The 27,941-nt window shown below is 51.1% G+C and overlaps 1 protein-coding gene across 2 annotated transcripts in view; it reads right to left on the bottom strand.

The window, feature by feature from the left end:
- Positions 1–27,941, bottom strand: part of LOC147703388 (C-terminal-binding protein 2) — a 182,237-nt gene that overhangs the window by 69,240 nt on the left and 85,056 nt on the right. For both annotated transcript variants that reach the window (XM_086931830.1, XM_086931829.1), the window contains 4 exons: positions 18,462–18,606; positions 16,485–16,691; positions 5,378–5,592; positions 4,658–4,788 (listed from right to left, as the gene is read on the bottom strand). In XM_086931830.1, the coding sequence (XP_086787956.1) occupies positions 4,658–4,788; positions 5,378–5,592; positions 16,485–16,691; positions 18,462–18,606 (698 nt within the window). The remainder of the gene's footprint in view (positions 1–4,657; positions 4,789–5,377; positions 5,593–16,484; positions 16,692–18,461; positions 18,607–27,941) is intronic.

Here is a 27,941-nt window from a genome sequence, read left to right as displayed (position 1 = left end):
CTAGCGGTCGTTTTGGGTGTCCTGTATAACCGCTGTCAGATAAAGGAAGGTTTGGAAAGGCCCCTTAAACACTCCTTCATTTTCATCAAGATACAGCAGGATGGAGTAAATGGGGTATTACATACTCATTTTGTTTTACACATCTGAATTATGTTACCTGTTTGAATAAAATTCAGAATGTGTCCCTCACCTGCAGGTACACCAACCTGTAGAGCACCTATACTCCAGTAGTAGTCAATAAGGTACTAGTAGTACACCAGCTGCCAGCGAGCAACCAACGGATGAGGAATGCAGTCACAGTAGATAGGTCCAAGTGAGGGGCTGCACAACTAAGAGAAGGATATGGAAGTCAAGTGAGGGTAAGTTTCAGTAGCTCAGACAAGCAGTGGCCAGTGTGGGTTTGAACAGAGGCAAGTAAATGTCACTCCTGCTGTAGAAGGTGGTTTTGGAGTGTTGTCGCATGCATATGTATGCACAAGCATGCCTTCTGTTTGGTTATTTTCAGAAGGCAGTGGGTATGAATAGCGATAATCCCAGGAATCTAGTAACAATGGTGGCATTTGGTGTGAAATATTTTGAGCAGCATAGGCACATTTGTGGCCATAATGATGTCCAACTCTGGTATAATACTGGCCATTCTCTGTGAACTGTGGTTATTCTTTGCCTCACTGAGCCACTCTGACCATCACAGTGGCTCTAATATTATTTATGTGGAGGCACCTTATAGGAAAAAAAGAACTTTATAACATTACTTTTGTTAACCATGCCTGGTGTGCTCAGGTAGGCACAATTTGTAATCCTCCACGAGGTGATCACCACTGTGGTGATATTGGTTAGTAACTCTGGACAACTTTCGTTAACCATAAGGAACTCTTCCTAACCTTAATAATAATGGCAGGCGAGTCCAAGTAGTGTGTATTGCCCATACTGTAGCGAGTGGGAGGGAGAGCGGTCCAGAAGCATTCACGAAAATAAGGTCTTTAACCAGCCTGTAATTATTCATTGCTCCAGTTCACACCCATAGCAGCAAGTCAGAAGTCTGGAAACTCAGATTTCTTAATGAGCCCCAGCTGAGAATGAAAAGTTGCTTATAGCATATGCCTTCCCAATCCCTGGGTAGAGCCCACAAAATGCTGACGTGGTTTGTTGAAACCACCTTTGAGCATTAAAGTAATAACTCCAGAGCTTTTGAAGCCTTCAAACAATGGTGTTGCGAAGATTGTGTTCCATTGTGCGCAGGAGACTGAGAATTTACCCATGGAGTCCAATTACTTTTTGGAAGAGCTGTGTGCTAGGCAAGAGACACAATTCCTACTACACTAGATATTGTGATTTTCCTCAGATATACTAAAAGCAGTTTAGTCTTTGGCAGCAACCAGAATGTGTGTTTTAACTTAACTTTAATTAGAATGGTGCATATTTAGCATCCAAGTACATCAAAGACTATTAAAAAATCTACACCCAGTTGGGCTGCTGGGCACAAAAGGTTTCCAAACTTTGAGAGTATTTTGACCTTAGCATTCAACAATATGGGCAATCACAAGGCACAATCATCTGGAGGCTAGCCCTCCTTTGGTAGGACTATAATGGTGGCCAGTCTCTGATCCAGTGGATGGCTGACTATCTCTGGCCTAAGAAGAGTTTTCACAGCCTTTCAACAATACCAGATTGGAAAGAGAAGTACCATTTTCCTCTCCTTTCCACATTGACTGGAGCAAGTACACGCAGAAGGTGTTATCCCTTTTGACGTGGTTAGCCCCCCAATTTTTGCCTGAAAAATTATGTTTTGATTGTAGTGCACAGGGTTCCACCCAACCAGGTTTGCTGTGCCAGTACTTCTTCCCTAAAACTGTACCACAATTGGTAACTTCAGCCCCCCTGTAAGTCCCTCATAAATAGTATATTTAGTACCTAGGGAATGGGAACTGAAGAGGGTCCCATAGGGATCCCTCAGCAAGGCCAAGCCCCAGCCACTGTAAATTGCATGCCTTGGTGCAGCGAAAAACAAACTCGATATGGCACACTGCCTGCGTGCCATGGCAACCAGAACTGCCTAAGGTATAGGTAAGTCAATCCGCTAGCAGGTCTTACAAGGCCTAAGGCAGGGTGCAATATATCACAGGTGTGGGCATATCTGTATGAGCAGATACGCCCCTAAAATATTTTATTCTATTCTTAGATGTGCAAGTGCCAGGGAAGCCATAGAGAGAGAGTACATGGGCTGGAAACTCAAGTTCCAAAGCACCATGATGGCTTCTCTGAACCCAGTAATGTTTGTATTGAACGACGACTCTTAATAAATCCACACTGATGCAAGTGCTGGATTTATTAGACCATGTACTCCGAGGGCATCTAAGAGGTGTCCCCTGAAAGGCTACCAACCCTGGTGTGGTTAGTAAGCCTGCCACCACCAGACATGGTTCTGGACCCCTGGGTCGAGAGCCTCTGCTCACTGGCCAGAAGCAAAGCACATCATGGGCGGAGGTGTCACACATCCTCCCTCAGGATGGGCACAAGGCTCGAGAGGAAAGTTTCAAAGGCCTGCCGCTTTTGTAATGCAGACCCACCCTCTGCTGCTAGCATCAGATGGCAGCCCCCGGTTCAAACCCCCACTTTTAGGTGGGAGAACGGCAGGAAAACTTAGTAAGAATAGGAGGTGTATCCCCCCCCCCTCCCCCAACTCCACCCACCCCTCAGGTGGAGTTGAAGTATAGCACATTTGTCAGTGTCCACCATCTTGAAGAGGGTGGGACTTATCCAATCAGGACTAGGGCTATGCCCCCACCATAGGAGGGCGACTTAATAGTGGGTGTAGACACCCCAGGTAAGAAATCCATTGGTCCCTACCGGTTACTCCGCTGTAAAGCTCCTGAATCTAGAATTTAGATGGCTCCCCCAGACCCTGAAATCAGATCTAAAACAACCTAGGAAGCCCGAACAACAAAGAGCTGCCCAGCACAAGAGAAGAAAGACCAGTCAGTGACTGACTATACCCCAGCCCTGCCAGCCTGCCTGCTGCCTTTCGCCTCTGCTACAAAAAGACGACTCGTCCTGCAGGCCCAGCAACCTCCAAAACCCTGGGATGACTGCCTGCCTTCTATAAAGACTCCAAATCTCCCATGGACAGCGAACCTCTCCAGAAGAAAAACTCCAAAGAAGAAAAAAAACTCTGCCTGAGGAACCGCTAGTCCGCCCACCGGATAAACCGCTGCTCCAGACGCCCACGACCAGAGTCCAAGTGGACCACCAGTCCAGCAAATGTTTCCCAGCAGTTCTGAGCCAGAGTCCACCGTAGGTTGACCCTTGCAGCCACAATTCTAAGACTCCCTCCAACGGCAACCTGCTCGGTAAACTGATTTGCGACGGCCAAGGACATGCCTACACCCAAAGCCCCTGGGCTTTGGGGAGCTTGACCAACTGTGTCCCTACATCCCCTAACATGTCTACTTACCTGGGCAGCTGTGGGTTTTTTTCACCTTGCCTCCTGACCGATGCCTGCAGTCTTGGTTTAAAACAGATCTCCCCCTTTGGATTACATTGGGCGCCCGACGCGATGTTGGCACTCTGCACCTGGTTGCCCCTGAGGATGCAAGTTTGGAGCAGCCTTGTGCCCCCCCTCCCCCCTCCTGTACTTCACTTAAAGGAGATAGACACCAGACACCGCTTTACTCATCTGTGGGCAGTGAGTCTTCAATCACCCACGGTCCCCAGTGGTTAACATTGGGCACCCAATCCTGAATTTGACCTCTGCACCCAGCCACCCCTGTGCTGCAGCTTCGTGCCCATTTGAACCTTGACTGGTGTTGACCTGAAACCCCGAAGACTGGAACTGTAAGTGGTATACTTAACTGCAAAACCACATTCTTGTTTTCCTCCCATAGATTAACATTGCTGAACTGAAAAATTGCACTATGTTTCGACTTTTTAAAGTGAAAAGTCTTACTTATGAAAAACGCACTTACCATAGAACGTATATCTTGATCTTAAAATAAAACTGAAAATTGGCGTGAATCTCCTTTTTGAGCCGTGTGTCGGGTCTTAAACTCCTCTGTGTTAGGCCTATGACTACTCACCCACACTACCACAAATAGAGCACTTTGGGTTTATACTGATGCCTGTACACTTGGAGGAATCTCTGGACTTTGTGCATAGTAGAACCATCTAATGGCATACCATATACTGAGCCAGCTAGTTACATCTACTTAGTGCACCGTTTTACCAGCGGAAAAGGGAACACTTGAATCTTTTAAACGGAGGTGCACAGCACCAAACACCTGAACTTAAAGGGGAGGAATTTGCCATAAATGATGTCCGTGTACATAATGAAGCACTAAAAGATACTGACTAAACAGCTGAGCTAGACAATCATGCAAAATGGTATTCATACCAACATCTTCTCATGGTTGCATCTTTCAAGTTACTAATTTTGTGTTTTGCTTGAGATTCACTTAGATCTTCCATCTCAGGAAACATAATGCAGAGTCTATGCTGAGAGGTTCTTTATTGTCCTTTATCTTGTCTGAACCTAGATCATCCCTCCCCAATCCACATATTCTTGTTCCTTCACCATATCTTGGGATCCAACATGCCTGTCGACTTTTGCTCCACCAGCAAACATGAAACTCTCCCAATTGGTCTGTGTAAAAACAACTCTTACCTGAATGGTTCCGATTCATGCACATCTAGAGCAGCACCCCGAATCCGCCCTTCCTTCAAAGCCTGTGCCAAAGCCTTCTCGTCCACCAGCCCTCCACGTGCTGTGTTTACCAGGAAACAGCCTTGGCGCATCTGAGAGGAAGGAACACTTATTCAGGTAAGGCATCTATGAGAATCTATATGCCAGCATAAGACACCTCGAGGAGCAGCCACTGTGACAAAAGCTTGCTTGAGGAAGGTGTGTCAAGTAGGAGGGCCGAGACAGGAAGAGTAGCAAAAGAAAAAGCATAACAATGGAAGGGGACAGACCCCAGAGGTATGCAGGGTGGGGAGTGAAATGAAAGGCTTAAGAGGAAGAGGGAGTCTGAGCTACAAACCCTGCCAAGGGAAGGGGCAGCTTGTGGAAGAGGAATGGGGTAGGGCTGAGCATGTTGAAGCAGTCAGCTGAGCAAACGGGAAGTGACAGCAAAGAGGAGACATGCAGAGGAAAACTCATCAAGCAAGAGGTACACAGAGGGAAGAAGCATCATGTAAGAGGACTGTTGATGGGAGGATGCTGAGGAGAGGCACACTTAGGAAAGATGCACTAAGCAGCAAGCATTGATCAGACAGGTAGGTAATATTTATATGGAGAAGGACAGCAGGTACAGAGGCATTCTAAAGACACAAGTGGCATCATTAGTCGTACACATAAAGCATTTAGCAGTGCTAGATCAATCACCTGCTTCATAGTGAAGTCATTGATGAGGTGATGGTTGTGCTCATTCAGGCTGCAGTGAAGGGTAATGCAATCACTATGCACCAAGAGGTCCTGCAGTGTCCCCATCCTCTGAAGTCCCAGCGAGCGTTCGACGCCATCCGGAAGGTATGGGTCATAGAAGATCACATTGAAGCCAAAGACCTTTGCACGGAGTGCGACAGCTTGACCAACACGACCTGCAAAAGAGGCACCATGTAAAGAGTGGGAAAGGAAAGGTGCATAGAACTCTGAAGCCTTGGACAACACAAGCAAGACTACCGAAAACCATCCTGAACTCCACACAAATAGGTTCCGTACTGAGAATCATTCATTCCAAAAGTGCAATACAGACACCTGGTGGACCAAGGAAAAGATTAGCTTTTTGGGGGGTAGTAGAACATTTATTCTATGGGAGAAATAGGAGTAACATCCACAGGACAGACTCAAACATATAATAATAGCAGATGTTGGGGGGCTGAGAGCACGGACCGCGCCACCCTGATGTGGTGGAGCCGATGACCCGAGACGCGAGTCCAGTGGACCCGGGTAAGACTGGGACATGTCGCCTGCTAGACATTATTAAAGATTAGATAGTTCTCATACCAGAGCCGGCAGATGGGGACGGTCCAGGAACAGCAACCCATGCATCCACTTCTGTTGACCCTCTATTTAGCAGAGACAGGTGTCTAACCTGAAAGCTAGTGATTGTAAACTTCAATGTATGTATAGACCCATCTCTCTGATAAGAGATTCTATAGGGACTAACTCCTGACTTCCTATTGCAGGCTTTTTTTTATCTTTTCTGTTCACTGCTGCATTTAAAAGTAAAGTGAAAGTGAGGTGATCGAACTTGGAAGGAGCAGAGTGCGGCCTGGTACTGCTAGCAGATTGAAGCTTCTCATTTTTATGTTCCAGATTAGAGTATGGTGAGACATAGCGATTGACAGGCAGTTGGGAGCACTGCCATTTACTGCATTAGATTCAAGCCTAAGTCGTTTGTACATGGCTTTGCTCTGAGCGGAGAACCAGATTGTTATACGAACCCTACATAATCTCCCAGGCATACTCACCTCTTCACCATTGAGGTTTAAGACTTTGTCAAGTAGAGCAAATTAGCATAAGGCCAAATCTGTGAGCAGACTCTTGTAGCAGTCCAGCTTGTGTAGTTAAAGTACCAGGGAACTGATGAGTTATAGCAGCAGGTACTATCTGTGGGCAGATCTTGAATATATTATACTGCTATGGCCGTACTGGTTGCAAGTGGTTTTAAGAGAAGATGTTCTTAGGAGTACATTAACATTTCATCAGGGATTGGTTCTGGTTCTTTAGCAATATTATTTGTATAACTTTTTATTGTTACAAATATGGTCCTCTAACTTACACGTACTGAAGATTTTCCTTGGTGGTATCAATTTACCATAACAATATTTCACACCATGTGTTGATCTAACCTATTGCTGTTTTGTTTAGCCATGTATCAACTGGATGCTGGATATTAATAAATACAGATAATGAAGAATTGGAATAACCCATGAGTGGGTATATAGATCCACCAATGTGTTTTTGACATCGGGCATTTCTTATGTAATCCTTGGATAGTAATTAGTCAAGCCACTTTGTTAATTATTTCTTGAGCTACAACTTTAATTAGTACACTCCTTTAGTAGAACACCTTATATCACGTTTTAATATTTCAGAATATTTTGTAAAGGTACTTTTATGGTCAAACTGACCAAAATAAAAAAATTATAAAAGGGATTCCATTTTTTTGCAAAATCCCAAGATTTTTGGCAGGATGGTGAAGTTTATTTTAGCAAGAGAAAATTGACTGAAGTCTGAGATAAGTACGGGCTAGAAGGGAAAGCGCAGGACCTCTCTTTTAGCAAAGCTTATCATAAGAAGGTACAAGTCCATCCAGTGGTAGGCAGGAGTGAAACAATATGACACCTACGACTGATGAATTGGTGAAAGAAAGAAAAATTGAGAAATGAGAAAAGGATCTGTCATTAGCATAAAGTTGGTACTCTAATGCAAAAGAGGAAAGTATATCTCAGAGTGATTTGTCATGGAGTAAGGAAATAAGAAGGCCAAGGAAAGCACTTTGTGAATTTCCTGCTAACTTTATGCATTCAGGCTATTGCTTTCTATATATCAGTTATCACACACTGGAATTTTTCGGCTTCTTAGTGGACTTTACCGATTATCAGACCTTTTGGTATGAAATCTTTGTAGTGTGTTCACTAAATGCCTGAAAAATCTGCACTAAACCCATTCACTATGAGGTGGTTCAGGAATTCTGGATTTTGATCTTCTACATCGGTACGCTGACCTTTTACAGCTGTCTATGGCATGTTATATCTAGTTACATTGCAGGCAGTACTAAGCGCCACTACAGTCGCTATGGACAAGCTGGTGCAGCAAAATCGGGAAATGAAAGAGGATATCGAGGGGCTAGAAAACCGTGCTAGGAAGAATAATTTACAATTCCTGAATGTTCCTGAGGATGTTGAAATAGGCGATATCAAGGCATTTCGTTAAACTACTATCCTGAAGGATTCCACTGATGTTGACTTAGACCTACTAGCCGACATCCAGAGGGCTCACCGGGACACATATAGGCAGAATCCAGGGAGAGAGCAACCCAGGAAGATCCTGCTGAACTTTCTGACAAACTCTACCAAAGAAAGGATTTTGTCCATGGCATTAAAAACCGGTGCCATAAAGTCAACTTCCTTTTCCAGTTCGTTCTCCTTTACAATCCGTTCGGACATCTCACATACAACCGCTACTAAGCAATGAGAGATGGGCAAGAAACTTGCAATATTTAATCCATTAGGAGCCCGTGCCCAGATTAAATTCCCTGCATCACTCCGCATAATGTGGAATAACCACATGTACAACATACGTCAGACTGATGAGGCAGATAGCCTCATCGAAAAGAGTAGGGCAGGTAGTAAAGGGGGTGGCGGAGAGGTTGCATAATAGATTGGGCAGCAGACTCTGATGTAGTAGCAGCCAATATGAAAAGGAGGGTTTAATATTTCTGCCAAATTGTGGTTTTTCTTAGTTGGATTCATTTACTTAGAATGTAGGCTCACTTGGGAGGTAGTAATGATCACTGCGATCAGGCAATTTCAGTGTGAAATTAACAATGTATTACATTCAATCATACATGGGGGGGGTACCCGTCTAAGGGCGTATGCCCATGAAGAAAGGGAGGGCTCCCCAAGGAGGGTGGGGCGGGTAGGGGGAAGAAGGGAAGCACAGGTGGGAGCAAGGGGAGAAAAGAAAAAAAATGAGTCCTCATTTGATCACAATCTTTAGGAATTTCCCGATGAGTAGACGGGTGTTTGGTTGGTTGGCCAAGGAGGGAAGGATGGAGACCATCAATGGCCCATAATAAGATACCTTTCATTTCGTGGAATGTGAATGAGCTTCGGTGTCCTAGGAGGAGGAGATTGATAATGAGTTTCTTGGAACAATCTTTGGCCAAAGTTATCTTCCTTCAGGAAATGCACCTAAGCTCTACTGAAAGTAAAGAGATTTTTGGAAAACTAAGATGGATAGGTTCATTCTGTTGCTCTGGGCAGACTGGGGTAAACAAGGGTGACGCAATTTTGATTAAGGCCGGGATTAGGGGGGGGTCTATAAAGTCAGTATTAAAAGACCAGTCCGGGAGATGGGTTTTGGCGCAAGCTGATTTCAGTGGTAGTGAACAGACTTTAGTTTCCTATTACGGTCCAAATATAGATGATCCTACCTGGCTACTTCCAGTCCAGTCCAACGTGACAGGGGTCACTTCTCCCGTGATTATAAGGGGGGGGGGGGGGGGGGGGGGGGGGGGGGACTTTAATGTTCTTCTTGATCCTTGACAGGATCGATCTAATTATAGTCAGCATGTCGCCACCCCACGTTCCAGACGAGCTATGGTCAATATGATGCATGAGGTGGGTCTTATTGACCTATGGATAATCAAGGGGGAGGCGGCACCCAGCTTTACGCATTTCAGCTAAAAACATGGGCATGCCTCAAGATTAGACTATGTCTTAGTAGATAGGTTGGGTCTAGAGGCCCTGCATGATATACAAATACTCCCTAGCATTCTTTCAGACCATGCTCCTATTATGTTCACATCTCTGATTAGGAGCATAAGACGAATTCCTATACCCAGATGGACTCTAAAAAGGGCCGTACTCCACAATCAGGACATAGTCGCCGCGGTCATTACAGCAACTAACAACTATCTTTTAGATAACACTGGTTCCGCTCCAATCAAGTTAGTTTGGGATGCTGTAGCGACAGGGTAATTTTAGTCTATTTTCAGACTGGTGGTGACTATAATCCACCACCATCTCAGTCCTAGTTGCATTTGCGTTCATTTGTAGGGCTTAACTATGCGCTTTGACAGGGTTTAGTGCCTTTTTCCGTTATCTTGGGCCTACAGGCCCGAAAGCTAGAGAGAAGCCATTTTGTAATTCTGCCACGACTGTCCGAGGCGCTTGCAGGGTAAAGTTAGTGTTTAGAATTTAGCCTGTTATTCGCTAGTGAGGAACTGGTCAAGACTGGCCCTTATCAAAGGAATGTGTTTGTCTCCCCGGCTCTGGACGCAATACGCAGGTGACCACTGTGGAAGGCGAAGGGAGCCGGGGACTGGTACAGGAATTTGGTGGGAGTCGGCCTAATACCGGAATTTTCCATAGAGAAAGAGAGCTCTATATTATAAGGAGCGAGCAGTGAGAGATGAGAGAAAGTAACGTGTGGAGTAGACAGAAGAAGTTGGTCCGAAGGCTGGTGCAGAGAGACTGATACCATCAGCTAATTGAAATCCAGAAACGAAGAAGGAAAGTGACTAAGGGTCCTGTAGTGACATCATACAGGAGTGGCAGAGACTGAGTCCAGAAGAGGGTTCAAGTATTCCGGAACCATGGCAGCGTAGCTGAAGCGTAGAGGTGCAGACGTGTATTTGTGAGCCATAGAGGGAGAGCAGAGTCCCGAGCTTATTGAAGACAAAGCAAGAGAGAGAGGGATCAGCTCCGCTGCGGAGATGGAAAGACACACGTCTAAGGTGAGGCGTTCTGAGCTTAGTGTAGAATATATCCAATCATTCATTATTACCCCCCCTTTTAGGTTATAGGTAGCGACTAACTGAACTCATGTTTCTTTTGCTCATTCCGTCATGCTTAATTGTAGAATAAAGATTTAATGATAAATATCTTTGAATGCTGTTTTTATGAATGAGATTGACCTTTCCTTTTAACCAGGTGCTGACATACAGAAGGATGGGATATGCCCTTCTGACAAGGTAACTGATGATGGGGGGGGGGGGGGGGGGAGTGTGAACTTCATTTGGGAAATAACTTTTAAAGGTGAATCCCCATCAGGGTAGATCGTCGGGTGACGTTAAAGATATCGTCGGGTGACGTTAAAGATATCGTCGGGTGACGTTTAAGAATATAAGATGAGGTAATTATAGGACAAGATATGGAATCCATTAGATGTTAGTGGTATGTTTGACCGTATAGGCTTATAAATAGCCCTTTTTCACCTTCTCAGGTGAATATTCTAGATATCGTGTATATAGTGGCCTGAGAAGAGTGTTGTTACGGGACGACTGGGTTAGCTACGGTTGGTAGGCTGCTTGGTCTGAGAATCCGGTCGTTACAGATGCGTATTAGGCTCATGTTAGAGGCCAGATCCACAGCCTCACTAGCTCCAGTAATAAGGAGGAGGCTTTGAAATTTAAAAACCTCCTTGTTAGAGAATAAAAGACACAGCGTCCATATAGATAATCTACCACAGGTTTTAGCTGACTTAGAACACCTCCGGCTGGAATATTGCGGGTTGTTGGATTTAAAAGTTAAGGCACAATGGGCTGTACACGCTATGGAGAACTACGAATATGGAGAAAAAGCCAGGGCAATCTTGGCTAGTAAGATTAGGGCGGATCAGGTTAGGAATAACATAAATAGGCTAATTATTGACGATCAGGGAACTATATCATGTCATCAGGAGGATATGGAAAAGCATTTGCTTTCCCTGTTTTCGGAATTATATGATGAGGAGGAGTCCTCGCCAGACTCGGGTAACACCCTACGGCGGCTGGAGAGCAAGGCTCTGCCCAGATTAACGGATGAAGGCCGAGATATCCTTAATAGTCCCTTCACGGAGGAAGAAATTGGATCTTATATTAACAACATAAAGAACAACAAAGCGGCTGGTCCTGATGCTCTCCCTGGAGAGCTGTATAAAGTACTACAGGACGCTTTGGCGCCAAGGCTTTGTGAATTGTTTAATTGTGTTTACAGCCCTGCGGGCAGGGAACCTCCCTCGTGGAAGGAGTCCACAATTGTGCTTATATTAAAACCGGGAAAGGACCCCCTTAAGGCAGATTCCTTTAGGCCCATCTCCCTGCTAAATGCGGATTATAAGATCTTTATAAGTGTTTTGGCAGGGAGACTGGCTAGGTTGAATCCGAAACTTATTCATTCCGATCAAAAAGGTTTTGTGCCCGGAAGATATATTCATGACTTGACTCTTCAGCTGATTGGAAGCATAGATCTAGCGGAGGCACGGTCGGAACCCTTGGCAGTAGCTGCTTATGATGCAGCGAAGGCTTTCGACCGTGTCAACTGGGGCTTCCTGTGGGATGTATTGAGCACGATGGGCTTTGGTGCAACCTTCATCCAGACACTGAGGGGATGTTACGAGGGCGCATCCGCTGCAATATTATTAAATGGCCTTTTCACATCACGCTTTAGCGTAAGGAGAGGAACTAGGCATGGGTGTCCCATCTCGCCCCTCCTATTCGATCTCTATATTGAGCCTTTGACACAGGCCCTGCGGTTGGATGATCGGGTCACACCCTTAAGCGTTGGAGACTTAAGTTGTAAGTTGGCATAATATGTTGATGATTTGCTAATCTATACTAGCAATCCGGCTGAGGTTTTTCCTAGAGTGGAAGAGATAATGACAGATTTTGGCCAATACTCTGGGTACATGAGCAATAACCTTAAAACTGAAATAATGTGCTGGGGGGTAGATAACTGGGAGGGAGCTCGAAGCAGCCAGTTTAGGTATCTGGGTAGAACACAGGACCTTAACACTACAGCACAGACTAACAAAGAAGGTGGCTAAGGATATTGATCACCTTCTGCTGAGATTGCAGAATCTTCAGCTCACAATTTATGGCCGTGTCAATTTGGTCAAAGTGGTAATTTTGCCGAAACTGACATATCGGTTTAATATGATCCCACTGACCTTTCCGTATAAAGTTCTGGCTGAAATTCAGGGGAAAATAGGCAGCTTCATCTGGGCGAATAAAAACTCCAGGATCTCCTGGAAAAAGCTGAAAAGAAAACTGATTAAGGGAGGGCTTGCGCTTCCTGACATCCTCTGGTATGCTTTTTCTTTTCAGCTGAAAAATATTCGATGCCTCCTTACTAGCCCCGATGATTCCAACTGGGGGCGGTTACTGAACATAATGGTGGAACAAGAGGGGGGCGGTCCTGGTTTTCTTTATAAATTTGGTGCGCCAAAATATTACAAAAAGGTGCGTCTAAAGGTATTGAAAAATACACTTTCAGTAGGGTCTAGAATTAAGGGGAGATGGGGCATAAAGTATTATTCAGACCTCGCCCCAATTTGGGACTCCCCAGGTTTGCCGCCATGTTTTGACGATAGTCTCTCTCTCTCCCTATAAGGAGAGCAGGGATAATAATATGGTCAGATATAGTAACATTAGAGGGGGTTCTACCATGGGAGGTTTTGAGATTGAAGATCGAGGACTCCTTCTCTAGATTTAAATAAATACAGATTTGTTCCTTGTTTACCGCTGAGAGATAGAACATAGGTGGGAACTGGGATATCTAGTCTGCTCTCCAATCCCCTAGTCCCAGGAAGAAGGAAGTGGGATTCTGGTATGGAAAAATGCTGGAGGAGGAATTGGAGGCCCCCCAATGTATCAAATCTGGAATTCCTCTAGGCTGGAAGATGCATCAGTTGCTCTCTATGATACATCTCTTTATATCTTGTACAAGTATGTCAGATCAGCCTCCCTGAAGAAAAATCATTTTCTTACCATTAACAGGCTTTATTACACGCCAAAAAAGATTGCGAAGTTTGTGAACCCGCCCCCATCGTGTTCTAGATGTGGATTAGTTGAAGCAGACGATATACATGTTTTCTAGGACTGCTCTATTCTGGGTCCTTTTTGGTCTACGGTGGAGAAGGCTTTGGAGGGCATTTTTAAGGTGCAATCGAGCTTGAATATAGCTAGAGTTTTCTTTGGGATGGACATGGACCTTGTGGGTTTATTAAGGGGGACACAAGTGGCGTTATTTCTTAGTATTATCTTAATTGCGCGCAGAGAGATATGTAAGTTATGGAAGGACGCTAGCCTACCTCTGTATGAAAGCTGGCTATGGGCGGCATTGAGTATTGCAAGTCTAGAATCTGGATTGGCACAAAATGTAAATCGCACGGTGTGGGATCCTTTGTTAGAATGGGGAAGAGAAATGAGGCTGGTCTAAGGCCCTGCTCAGTCCTAGGATTACACCAGGCCTCGGAATAAAGGGGCAGGGCGGGTCAGCCCAGGCTAATGCAAGAACGTCAGCCCCGGGCGCCCAGGACGGAATGGGCTGAGAAAGTTTATTTGCACTGCTTTTGGTGGAATGAGGACAAATTAAAAAAAAAAAAAAAAAGTTACATTGCAGGCAGGATCTGCTAGCCAGGAGCAAAGGGAGGATCGTTCATCACAACTAAACAGCCAGGAGCGGAACAGTCCAGCTCTTGAGATATGAAACATTCATATTAGATTCTCACCAATGACTGCAAGCAGATGTTAAGAGACAAGGCACCCTTACACAAAATCTTAGTATTCTTTGAATTGGAAGAGATTTCTTCATAGAGGCTTTATCACATACAAAAGCCCTTGACCGATCAATAAACTTATGTAATTCAATTAGGAAGCGTTGACGTTCAATACAGCATAATCCGGGTCCATCTGTCAGCAATACAGCTTACATGAAACGTCTCTGTAACGTTTCGTTCAAGATTCCTGTAATTCCTGATTTTAAGGGAATACTGAAAAATCAATACACAACTGAACTAAATCTGTTTTGCCAGAGAAGCAGCTTTCTTAATTCAGATTGTCTGCCAGGATAGGAAGAGAGAAAAGCCTTTTACAGTTTGAGGCAATACGGTAGGGAGGGCACTTCACATTTCTACCTAGGTGGTCACAATTTCGTCACAATTCATCAGAGGTCTTTTTCAAAAAGTGATCTACGCAGGGACCATTGTCCATCTGGATGTTCAACAAACTATTTAAAGGACTGAGAAGCTGTAAGAACGTGCGATCTTTTTGCATGGTTGCCCCCACTTTTTGCTAAACTGCTGATGTAATCTGACTGAGTGTGCCCTTGGTTCCTGCCAAACAGGTACCCAGGGCCTATGTTCTTTCCCTAAAACTGCATTAAGACAAAACCCAATTGACACGCTTTGGCCACAGGACAGTCCCTTGTAAATGGTACCACAGTTACCAAGGGCACTGTGCCCATGGAAGGCCTCTAATTAGGTCCTCTGGCTTAGGGTTCTGCCCACTTCCCACAGCAAGTGGTCATATAGAGGGTGTAGTCATTTTAAAGGTAGGCAGCCCATTGGCTACTAGCAGACACTCCCTTTAGCGCCCCTAAATACAGTATTTAGGTGGCACCCCTGATGCCCCGACCTGAAAATTTTGCGGACCTTAGAACAGAGGAGCATCGACTGACTTGGCACCAACCATGCCAGCTGCACCCCACCCTTCGTGGAGAAACCAATTCGTCCAACCGCTGCGCAGACTCCAAGAAACCAAGAGCGCTTTCAAGACTTCATAAATCGCCAGAGAACTTCCTTGGAGTACAGAAGCTACTCCCCCACAGCCACTGGCACCAAAAGAAACAAGGTCTGGTTCAACATCCTGCCGCTTACTGGGACTACCCAAGTTGCAGCTGCCCAGGAAAAAGTCATCATACTCCCACAGGTCAGATCCGTCCTCCCTCCCTCCAAGTGTGGGGATGCCAGGAGCGACCAGAGAAGCACAGCATCAATATCCAGAGTACTGACCCCTTACAGCAACCAAAACAAAGAGTGAGCCTCCAACCACCACCAGCAGACACCTCAAAGCACCACTGCCCCATAGTCAGAGCCTGAAAGAAATGACTGCCAACGGGGTCTTGAGAACCTCAAAGGCTGAGCCCACCCTTGGGTTTGCAGAGACTGGACTCCCAGGTGCCACCTGCAGGTTTTTGGTGCAAGCCCCCTCAAACATGAGCAGGAACCAGACAATTAAAAGCACCACTACACCCAAGCCCTACAGACGGAGAAGTAGACAAACTGTATCTATGTGCCGGAGCACCTCCAAACCAGAGGGTTCAACCTGACTGGCTTTCCAATCCCAGCTTGCAACCTCTTTCTGACCAGACAGTTCCCCATTGAAGTGAACGGGGCACCCGATGCCAAAACACGCCGAAGTCCGGCCCGTGATGACCTGTTGGTGTGGCCTGGATCCTTGGCCCATACTCATCCCAAATCCAGGAGAAGTGTTCGTAAGTCGCCGATCACTTCTCAAATGCAGTATATGTTTTAAACCCATAGGATAATATTACCTCCCCAAAAATTGCACCAACTGTGAACTTTTTAAAACTGTAAACATTCTTATCTCAAAATGTACTTAATCAATTCAGATGATCTTGGTATCTAAATTCATATAAAAATCTGTGCTATTTTTATAAACTGGGTGTCGGATTCCTTTATTGGGTGTGTGCCTCTGTTTGTGCAATACATGCTTATCACTAGCTTCTGATAAGCTTAACTGCTAGCCCACACTACCAAAAAAAAAAAAAAAACACGGCATTTGGGTTATCATTTGTGCCTTTGTCAGTCAACTGGGGTTTGCGTAGACTCTTTACAGTGTACCTCATGTTGGTCCACTATATAAAGAGCCAGCTTCCTACACCAGGGACTTGCAATGCCCAGTGGGCAAGTCACATTCAGTGTTCACACACTTGTAGGGGCACCAGAGCAGTTGAGTACTATCCAAAGTGTACATTACCAAGGCCAATGATGCCCAAAGTCTCTCCACGAATCCGGGCAGCCCCCCCGGCCACTTCTCGTATCTGCTCCACACTGGATGCACGATTCCCTTCACGCATGGCCTGATGCAGCCATGTAACACGTCGATAGAGGTTCAGGATATGGCATAGCGTGGAGTCAGCAGTTTCTTCAACAGATGACGAGGGGATGTTACACACAGCGATGCCTATGTGAACAAAGGATACAATTAAACTTCACATAGAAAATTACCTTTAACCTCTGTAAGGCATATAAGAACACCAGAAAGAATAGCTTTGCAAGACATGCAGCCCAATGTCGTCTCCACTAAATGCCTCAATTGTAATAAATTTCCTCACCAACAAATACCCCTACATCGCCATTTAACTGACTACATTCCTCTATCCATGGAATTTTACATCCCTTGAAAGGTAGAGTTTTACTAACACTTTCCGTCAAATGAGAGTGGGGTAGAACTCTGAAAGTAGCAACTTGAGCTTCCAATCTCATATCTTTCGCTTCCAATGCTTGCCATCTGTTTTCCTTCAGTGTGTCGGTTTCAGCAGTAGCTGCCATTTATGTGTGCATTTGTGTAGGAGCCATGCACCCTTACGTTTACTCAGAAAGCTTTTGTTTCCCCCAACAGCATGCATGGAAACTATATTAACTACAGTGCGCTCCTAATCACCGTTTACCCTGTGTTCATTTGGCTCGGTAAACCTTAAACAAAGGGACTGCAAAGCATTAGAAAGACTGTCACAGTCACTAGCTAAATCAAATCTGCGAAGCCAAAGGATAATTTAAACCTCATTTAATTTTTTGTGCTGACTCCTCATTTATGAGCTATACTAATGTTCTCAAAAACAGCTTTTCAAGACAAGGTCACTGTTTGTACTGGACTTGGTCTTTCTTAACCAGAGTCCTAGTCCTACAGCTTCTACAACACAAGACTAACAGAAGCAGGGCAGAAGGAGCTCATATCAGACCCAGCATACTTTAGCGTCAGGTGGGCCTGACCTGGTCAAGTCGGAGATCATTCCTCTCAGCAATAACCAAATACTTCATTCCTCCAGTGTTCTTCAAAACCACAAGGAAGAACCAAAACTGTTCATTTGAAGTTGGGCGTCTTTCAATCGTCGTATTTAAATAATTTACTTTAACTGCTGTTATAAAAATGGTGAGTTCATTTATAATTCATGACAAACCACAGATTAAATCTTCACCGTATGTCGGTTTACCACATTTGAGTGGTAATGATGAGGACTTTCAACTATTTATTGCAGCAATCTCATCCTTTTCCCCTGAATGTTCTCTACTCATTTTCGCTAGATGGTATTAAATACCACAGTCCATCACGGTTCCAGCTCTAGAGTACTACAAGCTAGATTTTAATGAATAACTAACATGGTGTGTTACAGGGTGAAATATTTGAGGAAGTTATTTTAGTATTCACTAATCTCCGAGGGTTGAGCCCTCTGCTTTCCAACTCTACACGGACTGAGACAGTGTAATGAATACCTACGACTTCTACTAGAGGCTGCTTTTATTGATCCAGAGAAATGACTTAAGTGCAGCAAGGACTAGTGGAGCCACAGTGGAGGAAGAGATTCCGCAAATCAGAAGTGGACAAAGTTTTGCTAGAGACTCTTAATCGTACACTCCTGATCTTAAAAAAAGAAAAGAAAAACGGAACAATTGTGGCCTCTTAAAGATCCGGAGGTCTACTATTAGCCCGGATGCTGTAAACCATACCCAAAAGCAGCCCCAGATAAGTAAATACCAATTGGTGGAAAAAGTTTCACAATATGAATGGTTAATACTGCAATATAGTTATTTGAAGTTTAAGTAATAGATAGTTACTTTAAATATTGGAGTTTCACCTTCTCAATATAAACTGTAGCCCAAATAGGCCTCACTTCTCACTTATTATCTGTACAGTACATGGATTGGGTAGGGTACACCCACTGGAGTGCCATACCTAACTCAGCAGCTGATTTAATGTCAATGTTGTCATATCCGCTGCCGATTCGGATAATGATTCGTAGCGCTTTAAACTTCTCCAGATCTTCACGGGACAGAGAGATGGTGTGATACATTAAGGCCCCCACTGCCTCGCTCAACACCTACAGAAATGAGGAGAGGAAAGTAGCAATGAAAACTACACAGACATTTCACACTGACTAGAGCTGGTTTTAAGTAGTGCCATTAGAATTATGCGGAAGATAAGTACCAAATTATGCATCAGGATTTACTAAAGTACGTGGCAAGAAAAGGCAATTATGCAGCATAATGTGGCACAATTGCTGATAGTATTGCATTGTTTTACAATTTTTGTACGTCAACACAAATGTTTCACCTCATACTACTAGTTAAACATCCAAACAGAGCAATAAGCAACTGAAAGGTGTCGAGTTAACCTATGTGAATGGCCTTAAACTGTGCAGCAGCCTATTTTGCCACGTTTTAAGTAACGGGAGATCTGTTTCAGCCATAAACAATTTGGTAAAAATCTAAAGATTATGCAACAGATGATAGACTATGAGGCAAATACAGTATATCCATAATTATGCTGAAAACGGCACTACTGCAGAGCCGTATAATTCAAGTGACCCTGGTTTTAAGGTGTGTACACAACGTCAAGTATGCAATAGCTCAAGCACCTGAAAGACTACGAGGTTAGCAACAGACACAGGGTAGAGGGAGCAATAGCACATTGTATATTTGAGAGGGGAAAGATTGTTGAAAGGGGGAGGAGGACAGCAAGGGAAGCAGGACATAAGATTTTGGTAGGGGAAGAGCACACAAGATCTGTCACCACAAAATGCCACAGCATAGTGAGGAAGCCCCCCTGAAAGGACACCCTGGATTGCTGGGCCACAGCCGGGGGGGCAAGGGCAGACAAGGAAAGAGGGGCAACAAAGGAGTAAGGGGGAAGAAAGGCTCAGAGCAGTGGGGGAGGAAAGGGGGGCAGTAAGGGGGCACGAGAAGGGGGGGGGGAGGAAAGAGGGCACTGGAAGGGGGGGGAAGAAGAGGGCACCGTAAAAGGGGGGAGGGGAGGAAAAAGGGTACCGGAAAAAGGGTGGGGAGGGGGGTTAAGATGGCACTGAAAGGAGGGGATGGGAGAAGAGGCCCCCGAAAAGGGGGGGGGGGGGGGGGCAGAAAGAGGGCACCGGAAAAGGGGGCAGGGGGAGAGAATAGTGCACCGGGAAAGGGGGGGTGAAAAGAAGAGCACCAGAAAGGGGGGGGGGGGGAGGAGAAGAGGGCACCGGAAAAGGGGGGTGGGAGAAGAGGGCACCGGAAAAGGGGGGTGGGAGAAGAGGGCACCGGAAAAGGGGGGTGGGAGAAGAGGGCACCAGAAAAGGGGGGTGGGAGAAGAGGGCCCCGGAAAAGGGGAGTGGGGGTAGGAGAAGAGGGCACCGGAAAAGCCAGGGGGGACGGGGTAGGAGAAGAGGGGGGGACAAGAGGGCACCGGAAAAGGGGGGGGGGGGACAAGAGGGCACCGGAAAAGGGGGGGGACAAGAGGGCACAGGAAAAGGGTGGGGGACAAGAGGGCACTGGAAAAGGGGGGGGGGGACAAGAGGGCACCGGAAAAGGGGGGGGGGGGGGACAAGAGGGCACCGGAAAAGGGGGGGACAAGGGCACCGGAAAAGGGGGTGGGGACAAGAGGACACTGGAAAAGGGGGGGACAAGAGGGCACCGGAAAAGGGGGTGGGGACAAGAGGGCACCGGAAAAGGGAGGGGGGGGACAAGAGGGCACCGGAAAAGGAGGGGGGGGGACAAGAGGGCACCGGAAAAGGAGGGGGGGGGGGGACAAGAGGGCACCGGAAAAGGAGGGGGGGGGGACAAGAGGGCACCGGAAAAGGAGGGGGGGGGGACAAGAGGGCACCGGAAAAGGAGGGGGGGGGACAAGAGGGCACCGGAAAAGGAGGGGGGGGGGGACAAGAGGGCACCGGAAAAGGAGGGGGGGGGACAAGAGGGCACCGGAAAAGGAGGGGGGGGGGGACAAGAGGGCACCGGAAAAGGAGGGGGGGGGGGACAAGAGGGCACCGGCCGGAAAAGGAGGGGGGACAAGAGGGCACCGGAAAAGGGGGGGGACAAGAGGGCACCAGAAAAGGGGGGGGGGGACAAGACGGCACTGGAAAGGGGGGGGGACAAGACGGCACCGGAAAGGGGGGACAGGAGGGCACCGGAAAGGGGGGGGGACAGGAGGGCACCGGAAAAGGGGGACAGGAGGGCACCGGAAAGGGGGGGGGGACAAGAGGGCACCGGAAAGGGGGGGGGACAAGAGGGCACCGGAAAAGGGGGACAGGAGGGCACCGGAAAGGGGGGGGACAAGAGGGCACCGGAAAAGGGAGACAGGAGGGCACTGGAAAAGGGGGGGGGCAAGAGGGCACCGGAAAAGGAGGGGGGGGGGAGACAAGAGGGCACCGGAAAAGGAGGGGGGGGACAAGAGGGCACCGGAAAAGGAGGGGGGGGGACAAGAGGGCACCGGAAAAGGAGGGGGGGGGACAAGAGGGCACCGGAAAAGGAGGGGGGGACAAGAGGGCACCGGAAAAGGAGGGGGGGGGGACAAGAGGGCACCGGAAAAGGAGGGGGGGGGGGGACAAGAGGGCACCGGAAAAGGAGGGGGGGGGGACAAGAGGGCACCGGAAAAGGAGAGGGGGGGACAAGAGGGCACCGGAAAAGGAGAGGGGGGGACAAGAGGGCACCGGAAAAGGAGAGGGGGGGGACAAGAGGGCACCGGAAAAGGAGGGGGGGGACAAGAGGGCACCGGAAAAGGAGGGGGGTGGGGGACAAGAGGGCACCGGCCGGAAAAGGAGGGGGGGGGGGGACAAGAGGGCACCGGCCGGAAAAGGAGGGGGGGGGGGGACAAGAGGGCACCGGCCGGAAAAGGAGGGGGGGACAAGAGGGCACCGGAAAAGGGGGGGGACAAGAGGGCACCAGAAAAGGGGGGGGACAAGACGGCACTGGAAAGGGGGGGGACAAGACGGCACCGGAAAAGGGGGACAGGAGGGCACCGGAAAGGGAGGGGACAAGAGGGCACCGGAAAGGGGGGGGGACAAGAGGGCACCGGAAAAGGGGGACAGGAGGGCACCGGAAAGGGGGGGACAAGAGGGCACCGGAAAAGGGAGACAGGAGGGCACTGGAAAAGGGGGGGGCAAGAGGGCACTGGAAAAGGGGGGACAAGAGGGCACTGGAAAAGGGGGGGACAAGAGGGCACTGGAAAAGGGGGGGACAAGAGGGCACTGGAAAAGGGGGGGACAAGAGGGCACTGGAAAAGGGGGGGACAAGAGGGCACTGGAAAAGGGGGGGACAAGAGGGCACTGGAAAAGGGGGGGACAAGAGGGCACTGGAAAAGGGGGGGGGGACAAGAGGGCACCGGAAAAGGGGGGGGGGGGGACAAGAGGGCACCGTAAAAGGAGGGGGGGGACAAGAGGGCACCGGAAAAGGAGGGGGGGGGGGGAGACAAGAGGGCACCGGAAAAGGAGGGGGGGGGGGGGAGACAAGAGGGCACCGGAAAAGGAGGGGGGGGGGAGACAAGAGGGCACCGGAAAAGGAGGGGGGGGAGACAAGAGGGCACCGGAAAAGGAGGGGGGGACAAGAGGGCACCGGAAAAGGAGGGGGGGACAAGAGGGCACCGGAAAAGGAGGGGGGGGACAAGAGGGCACCGGAAAAGGAGGGGGGGACAAGAGGGCACCGGAAAAGGAGGGGGGGGACAAGAGGGCACCGGAAAAGGAGGGGGGGGACAAGAGGGCACCGGAAAAGGAGGGGGGGGACAAGAGGGCACCGGAAAAGGAGGGGGGGACAAGAGGGCACCGGAAAAGGAGGGGGGGACAAGAGGGCACCGGAAAAGGAGGGGGGGGGGGACAAGAGGGCACCGGAAAAGGAGGGGGGGGGACAAGAGGGCACCGGCCGGAAAAGGAGGGGGGGACAAGAGGGCACCGGAAAAGGGGGGTGACAAGAGGGCACCAGAAAAGGGGGGGGGACAAGACGGCACTGGAAAGGGGGGGGGACAAGAGGGCACCGGAAAAGGAGGGGGGGACAAGAGGGCACCGGAAAAGGAGGGGGGGGGACAAGAGGGCACTGGAAAAGGAGAGGGGGGGACAAGAGGGCACCGGAAAAGGAGAGGGGGGGACAAGAGGGCACCGGAAAAGGAGAGGGGGGGGACAAGAGGGCACCGGCCGGAAAAGGAGGGGGGGGACAAGAGGGCACCGGCCGGAAAAGGAGGGGGGGGACAAGAGGGCACCGGCCGGAAAAGGAGGGGGGGGGGACAAGAGGGCACCGGAAAAGGGGGGGGGACAAGAGGGCACCAGAAAAGGGGGGGGGACAAGACGGCACTGGAAAGGGGGGGGGACAACAGGGCACCGGAAAAGGGGGACAGGAGGGCACCGGAAAGGGGGGGGCAAGAGGGCACCGGAAAAGGGGGCTGGGGGGGACGAAAGAGGGCACAGGAAGGAGGAGAAAAGGGTGCAGGGGGGGGGGAAGAGGGCACCGGAAAAAAGGGGGAGGGGAGGGAAGAGGGCACCGGAAAAAAGGGGGGGCACAAGTAAAGAGGGAGAAGAGGGCATTTGAAAAGGGGGGGGGCGCGGAGAGAGGACGACACTGGAAAAACGGGGGAAGAGAAGAGGGCACTGGATAGGGGGGTGAAGAGGGCACCAGAAAAGGGGAGGGGGAAGAAAGAAGGCAATGGAAGGGGGGGGGGAGAGAAGAAAAAGGGCACAGAAGGGGGAGGAGTAAAGGGTGCACAGGAGGGGGAGTAAAGAGGGCACTGGAAGGGGGGGGGGGAAGGAGGGCACTGGAAGGGGGGGGGGGAAGGAGGGCACCGGAAAAGGGGAGAGGGGTGTTAAGATGGGACTGAAAGGGGGGGGATGGGAGAAGAAGGCACCGCAAGGAGGGGGGGGGGGAAAGAGGGCACAGGAAAAGGGGGTGGGGGAGAGAATAGTGCACTGGAAAGGAGTGGGCGGAAGGAGAAGAGTGCACCGGAAAGGGGGGGGAGAAAGGCACCTGAAAGGGGGGAGGAGAAGAAGAGAGCACCGGAAAAGGGGGGGGGGGGGGGGGGAGAAGAAGAGAGCACCGGAAAGGGGGGGGGGAGAGGGGAAGAGGGCACCGGAAAAGAGGGGGAGGGAGGAGAAGAGGGCACCGGAAAAGGGGGGGGAGGGAGGAGAAGAGGGCAACGGAAAGGGGGGGGGGGAGAAGAAGAGGGCACTGGAAAAGGGGGCGGGGGGGGAGAAGAGGGCACTGGAAAAGGGGAAAGAAAGAGGGCACCTGAAAAAAGGGGGGGGAAGAGGGGTAAGGAAGGAGGAGGAAAGGGGGGGGAGAGGGCATGGGAAAGGAGAGAGGGGAGGAAAGATGGCACCAGAAAAAGGGAGGGGAGGAAAGAGGGTACCGGAAAAAAAGGGGGGGGGGGGAGAGCACAAGTGGAGACGGAGAAGAGGGCACCTGAAAGGGGGGGGGGGGAAGAGAAGAAAAAAGGGCACAGGAAGGGGGAAAGAGGGCACTGGAAAAGGGGGGGGCACTGGAAAGGGGGGGGAGAGGGCACCGGAAAAGGGGGGGAGAGGGCACCGGAAAAGGGGGGGAGAGGGCACCGGAAAAGGGGGGGGGGAGAGGGCACTGGAAAAGGGGGGGGGGGGAGAGGGCACCGGAAAAAGGGGAGGGGGTTAAGATGGCACTGAAAAGGGGGGGGAATGGGAGAAGAGGGCACCGCAAAGAGGGGGGGGAATGGGAGAAGAGAGCACAGGAAAAGAGGGCGGGGAGAGAATAGTGCACTGGAAAAGGGGGGGGGAGAAGAGAGCAACGGAAAAGGGGGGGGGGGGGAGAAGAGTGCACCGGAAAAGGGGGGGGGGGGGGAGGAGAAGAGTGCACTGGAAAAGGGGGGGGGGGAGGAGAAGAGTGCACCGGAAAAGGGGGGGGGGGAGGAGAAGAGTGCACCGGAAAAGGGGGGGGGGTGAGAGAATAGTGCAACGGAAAAGGGGGGGGAGAAGAGCACTGGAAGGGAAGGGGGGGGAGAGAAGAGAGCAACGGAAAAGGGGGGGGAGGAGAAGAGTGCACCGGAAAGGGGGGGGGGGGGAGGAGAGGAGTGCACCGGAAAGGTGGGGGGGGGGGGAGGAGAAGAGTGCACCGGAAAGGTGGGGGTGGGGGGGGGGGGGGGGAGGAGGAGAAGAGAGCACCGGAAAAGGGGGGGTGAGAGAATAGTGCAACGGAAAAGGGGGGGGGGGGAGAAGAGTGCACCGGAAAAAGGGGGGGGGAGGAGAAGAGAGCACCGGAAAAAGGGGGGGGGGAAGAGAGCATCGGAAAAGGGGGGGGGGGGAGAGAAGAGCGCACCGGAAAAGGGGGGGGGGGGAGAGAAGAGGGCACCGGAAAGGGGGGGGGGAGAAGAGGGCACCAGAAAAGGGGGCAGGGAGAAGAAGAGGGCACAGGAAGGAGGAGGAAAGGGTGCAGGGGGGGGAGAGGGCACAGGAAAGGAGAGAGGGGAGCAAAGAGGGCACCGGAAAAAAAGGGGGGGGGGGGCACAAGTGGAGAGGGGGAAGAGGGCACCTGACAGGGGGGAGGGGATAAGATGGCACCGAAAGGGAGAAGAGGGCACCGGAAAAGAGGGGGAGGGCGGAGAGAGAAGGACACTGGAAAAGGGTGGGGGGAGGACACTGGAAGGGGAGGGGGGAGGACACTGGAAGGGGAGGGGGGGGGGGAAGGACACTGGAAGGGGTGGGGGGAGGGCACTGGAAGGGGGGGAGGGCACTGGAAGGGGGGGGCACTGGAAGGGGGGGAGGGCACTGGAAGGGGGAGGGCACTGGAAGGGGGAGGGCACTGGAAGGGGGGAGGGCACTGGAAGGGGGGGAGGGCACTGGAAGGGGGGGGAGGGCACTGGAAGGGGGGGGGGGCACTGGAAGGGGGGGAGGGCACTGGAAGGGGGGGGGGGGCACTGGAAGGGGGGGAGGGCACTGGAAGGGGGGGAGGGCACTGGAAGGGGGGGGGGGGAAGGAGGGCACCGGAAAAGGGGAGAGGGGTGTTAAGATGGGACTGAAAGGGGGGGGATGGGAGAAGAAGGCACCGCAAGGAGGGGGGGGGGGAAAGAGGGCACAGGAAAAGGGGGTGGGGGAGAGAATAGTGCACTGGAAAGGAGTGGGCGGAAGGAGAAGAGTGCACCGGAAAGGGGGGGGAGAAAGGCACCTGAAAGGGGGGAGGAGAAGAAGAGAGCACCGGAAAAGGGGGGGGGGGAGAAGAAGAGAGCACCGGAAAGGGGGGGGGGAGAGGGGAAGAGGGCACCGGAAAAGAGGGGGAGGGAGGAGAAGAGGGCACCGGAAAAGGGGGGGGGAGGGAGGAGAAGAGGGCAACGGAAAGGGGGGGGGGAGAAGAAGAGGGCACTGGAAAAGGGGGCGGGGGGGGAGAAGAGGGCACTGGAAAAGGGGAAAGAAAGAGGGCACCTGAAAAAAGGGGGGGGAAGAGGGGTAAGGAAGGAGGAGGAAAGGGGGGGGAGAGGGCATGGGAAAGGAGAGAGGGGAGGAAAGATGGCACCAGAAAAAGGGAGGGGAGGAAAGAGGGTACCGGAAAAAAAGGGGGGGGGGGGAGAGCACAAGTGGAGACGGAGAAGAGGGCACCTGAAAGGGGGGGGGGGAAGAGAAGAAAAAAGGGCACAGGAAGGGGGAAAGAGGGCACTGGAAAAGGGGGGGGCACTGGAAAGGGGGGGGAGAGGGCACCGGAAAAGGGGGGGAGAGGGCACCGGAAAAGGGGGGGAGAGGGCACCGGAAAAGGGGGGGGGGAGAGGGCACTGGAAAAGGGGGGGGGGGGAGGGCACCGGAAAAAGGGGAGGGGGTTAAGATGGCACTGAAAAGGGGGGGAATGGGAGAAGAGGGCACCGCAAAGAGGGGGGGGAATGGGAGAAGAGAGCACAGGAAAAGAGGGCGGGGAGAGAATAGTGCACTGGAAAAGGGGGGGGAGAAGAGAGCACTGGAAGGGGGGGGAGAGAAAAGAGAGCAACGGAAAAGGGGGGGGGGGGGAGAGAAGAGAGCAACGGAAAAGGGGGGGGGGGGGGAGAAGAGTGCACCGGAAAAGGGGGGGGGGGAGGAGAAGAGTGCACTGGAAAAGGGGGGGGGGGAGGAGAAGAGTGCACCGGAAAAGGGGGGGGGGGGGGGGAGGAGAAGAGTGCACCGGAAAAGGGGGGGGGGTGAGAGAATAGTGCAACGGAAAAGGGGGGGGAGAAGAGCACTGGAAGGGAAGGGGGGGGGAGAGAAGAGAGCAACGGAAAAGGGGGGGGAGGAGAAGAGTGCACCGGAAAGGGGGGGGGGGGGGGGAGGAGAGGAGTGCACCGGAAAGGTGGGGGGGGGGGGGGGGGGAGGAGAAGAGTGCACCGGAAAGGTGGGGGTGGGGGGGGGGGGGGGGGGGGGGAGGAGGAGAAGAGAGCACCGGAAAAGGGGGGGTGAGAGAATAGTGCAACGGAAAAGGGGGGGGGGGAGAAGAGTGCACCGGAAAAAGGGGGGGGAGGAGAAGAGAGCACCGGAAAAAGGGGGGGGGGGGGGAAGAGAGCATCGGAAAAGGGGGGGGGGGAGAGAAGAGCGCACCGGAAAAGGGGGGGGGGGGAGAGAAGAGGGCACCGGAAAGGGGGGGGGGGAGAAGAGGGCACCAGAAAAGGGGGCAGGGAGAAGAAGAGGGCACAGGAAGGAGGAGGAAAGGGTGCAGGGGGGGGAGAGGGCACAGGAAAGGAGAGAGGGGAGCAAAGAGGGCACCGGAAAAAAAGGGGGGGGGGCACAAGTGGAGAGGGGGAAGAGGGCACCTGACAGGGGGGAGGGGATAAGATGGCACCGAAAGGGAGAAGAGGGCACCGGAAAAGAGGGGGAGGGCGGAGAGAGAAGGACACTGGAAAAGGGTGGGGGGAGGACACTGGAAGGGGAGGGGGGAGGACACTGGAAGGGGAGGGGGGGGGGGGGGAAGGACACTGGAAGGGGTGGGGGGGAGGGCACTGGAAGGGGGGGAGGGCACTGGAAGGGGGGGGAGGGCACTGGAAGGGGGGGGAGGGCACTGGAAGGGGGGAGGGCACTGGAAGGGGGGAGGGCACTGGAAGGGGGGGAGGGCACTGGAAGGGGGGGGAGGGCACTGGAAGGGGGGGGAGGGCACTGGAAGGGGGGGGGAGGGCACTGGAAGGGGGGGAGGGCACTGGAAGGGGGGGAGGGCACTGGAAGGGGGGGAGGGCACTGGAAGGGGGGGAGGGCACTGGAAGGGGGGGGGGGGAAGGAGGGCACCGGAAAAGGGGAGAGGGGTGTTAAGATGGGACTGAAAGGGGGGGGATGGGAGAAGAAGGCACCGCAAGGAGGGGGGGGGGGAAAGAGGGCACAGGAAAAGGGGGTGGGGGAGAGAATAGTGCACTGGAAAGGAGTGGGCGGAAGGAGAAGAGTGCACCGGAAAGGGGGGGGAGAAAGGCACCTGAAAGGGGGGAGGAGAAGAAGAGAGCACCGGAAAAGGGGGG

The sequence above is a fragment of the Lissotriton vulgaris genome, chromosome 7 (assembly GCF_964263255.1).
Source record: "Lissotriton vulgaris chromosome 7, aLisVul1.2, whole genome shotgun sequence".
In the NCBI taxonomy this organism is placed as follows: domain Eukaryota; kingdom Metazoa; phylum Chordata; class Amphibia; order Caudata; family Salamandridae; genus Lissotriton; species Lissotriton vulgaris.
The sequence above is the reverse complement of the archived record's forward strand: the minus strand, read 5'-3'. Positions and strand labels throughout refer to the sequence as shown.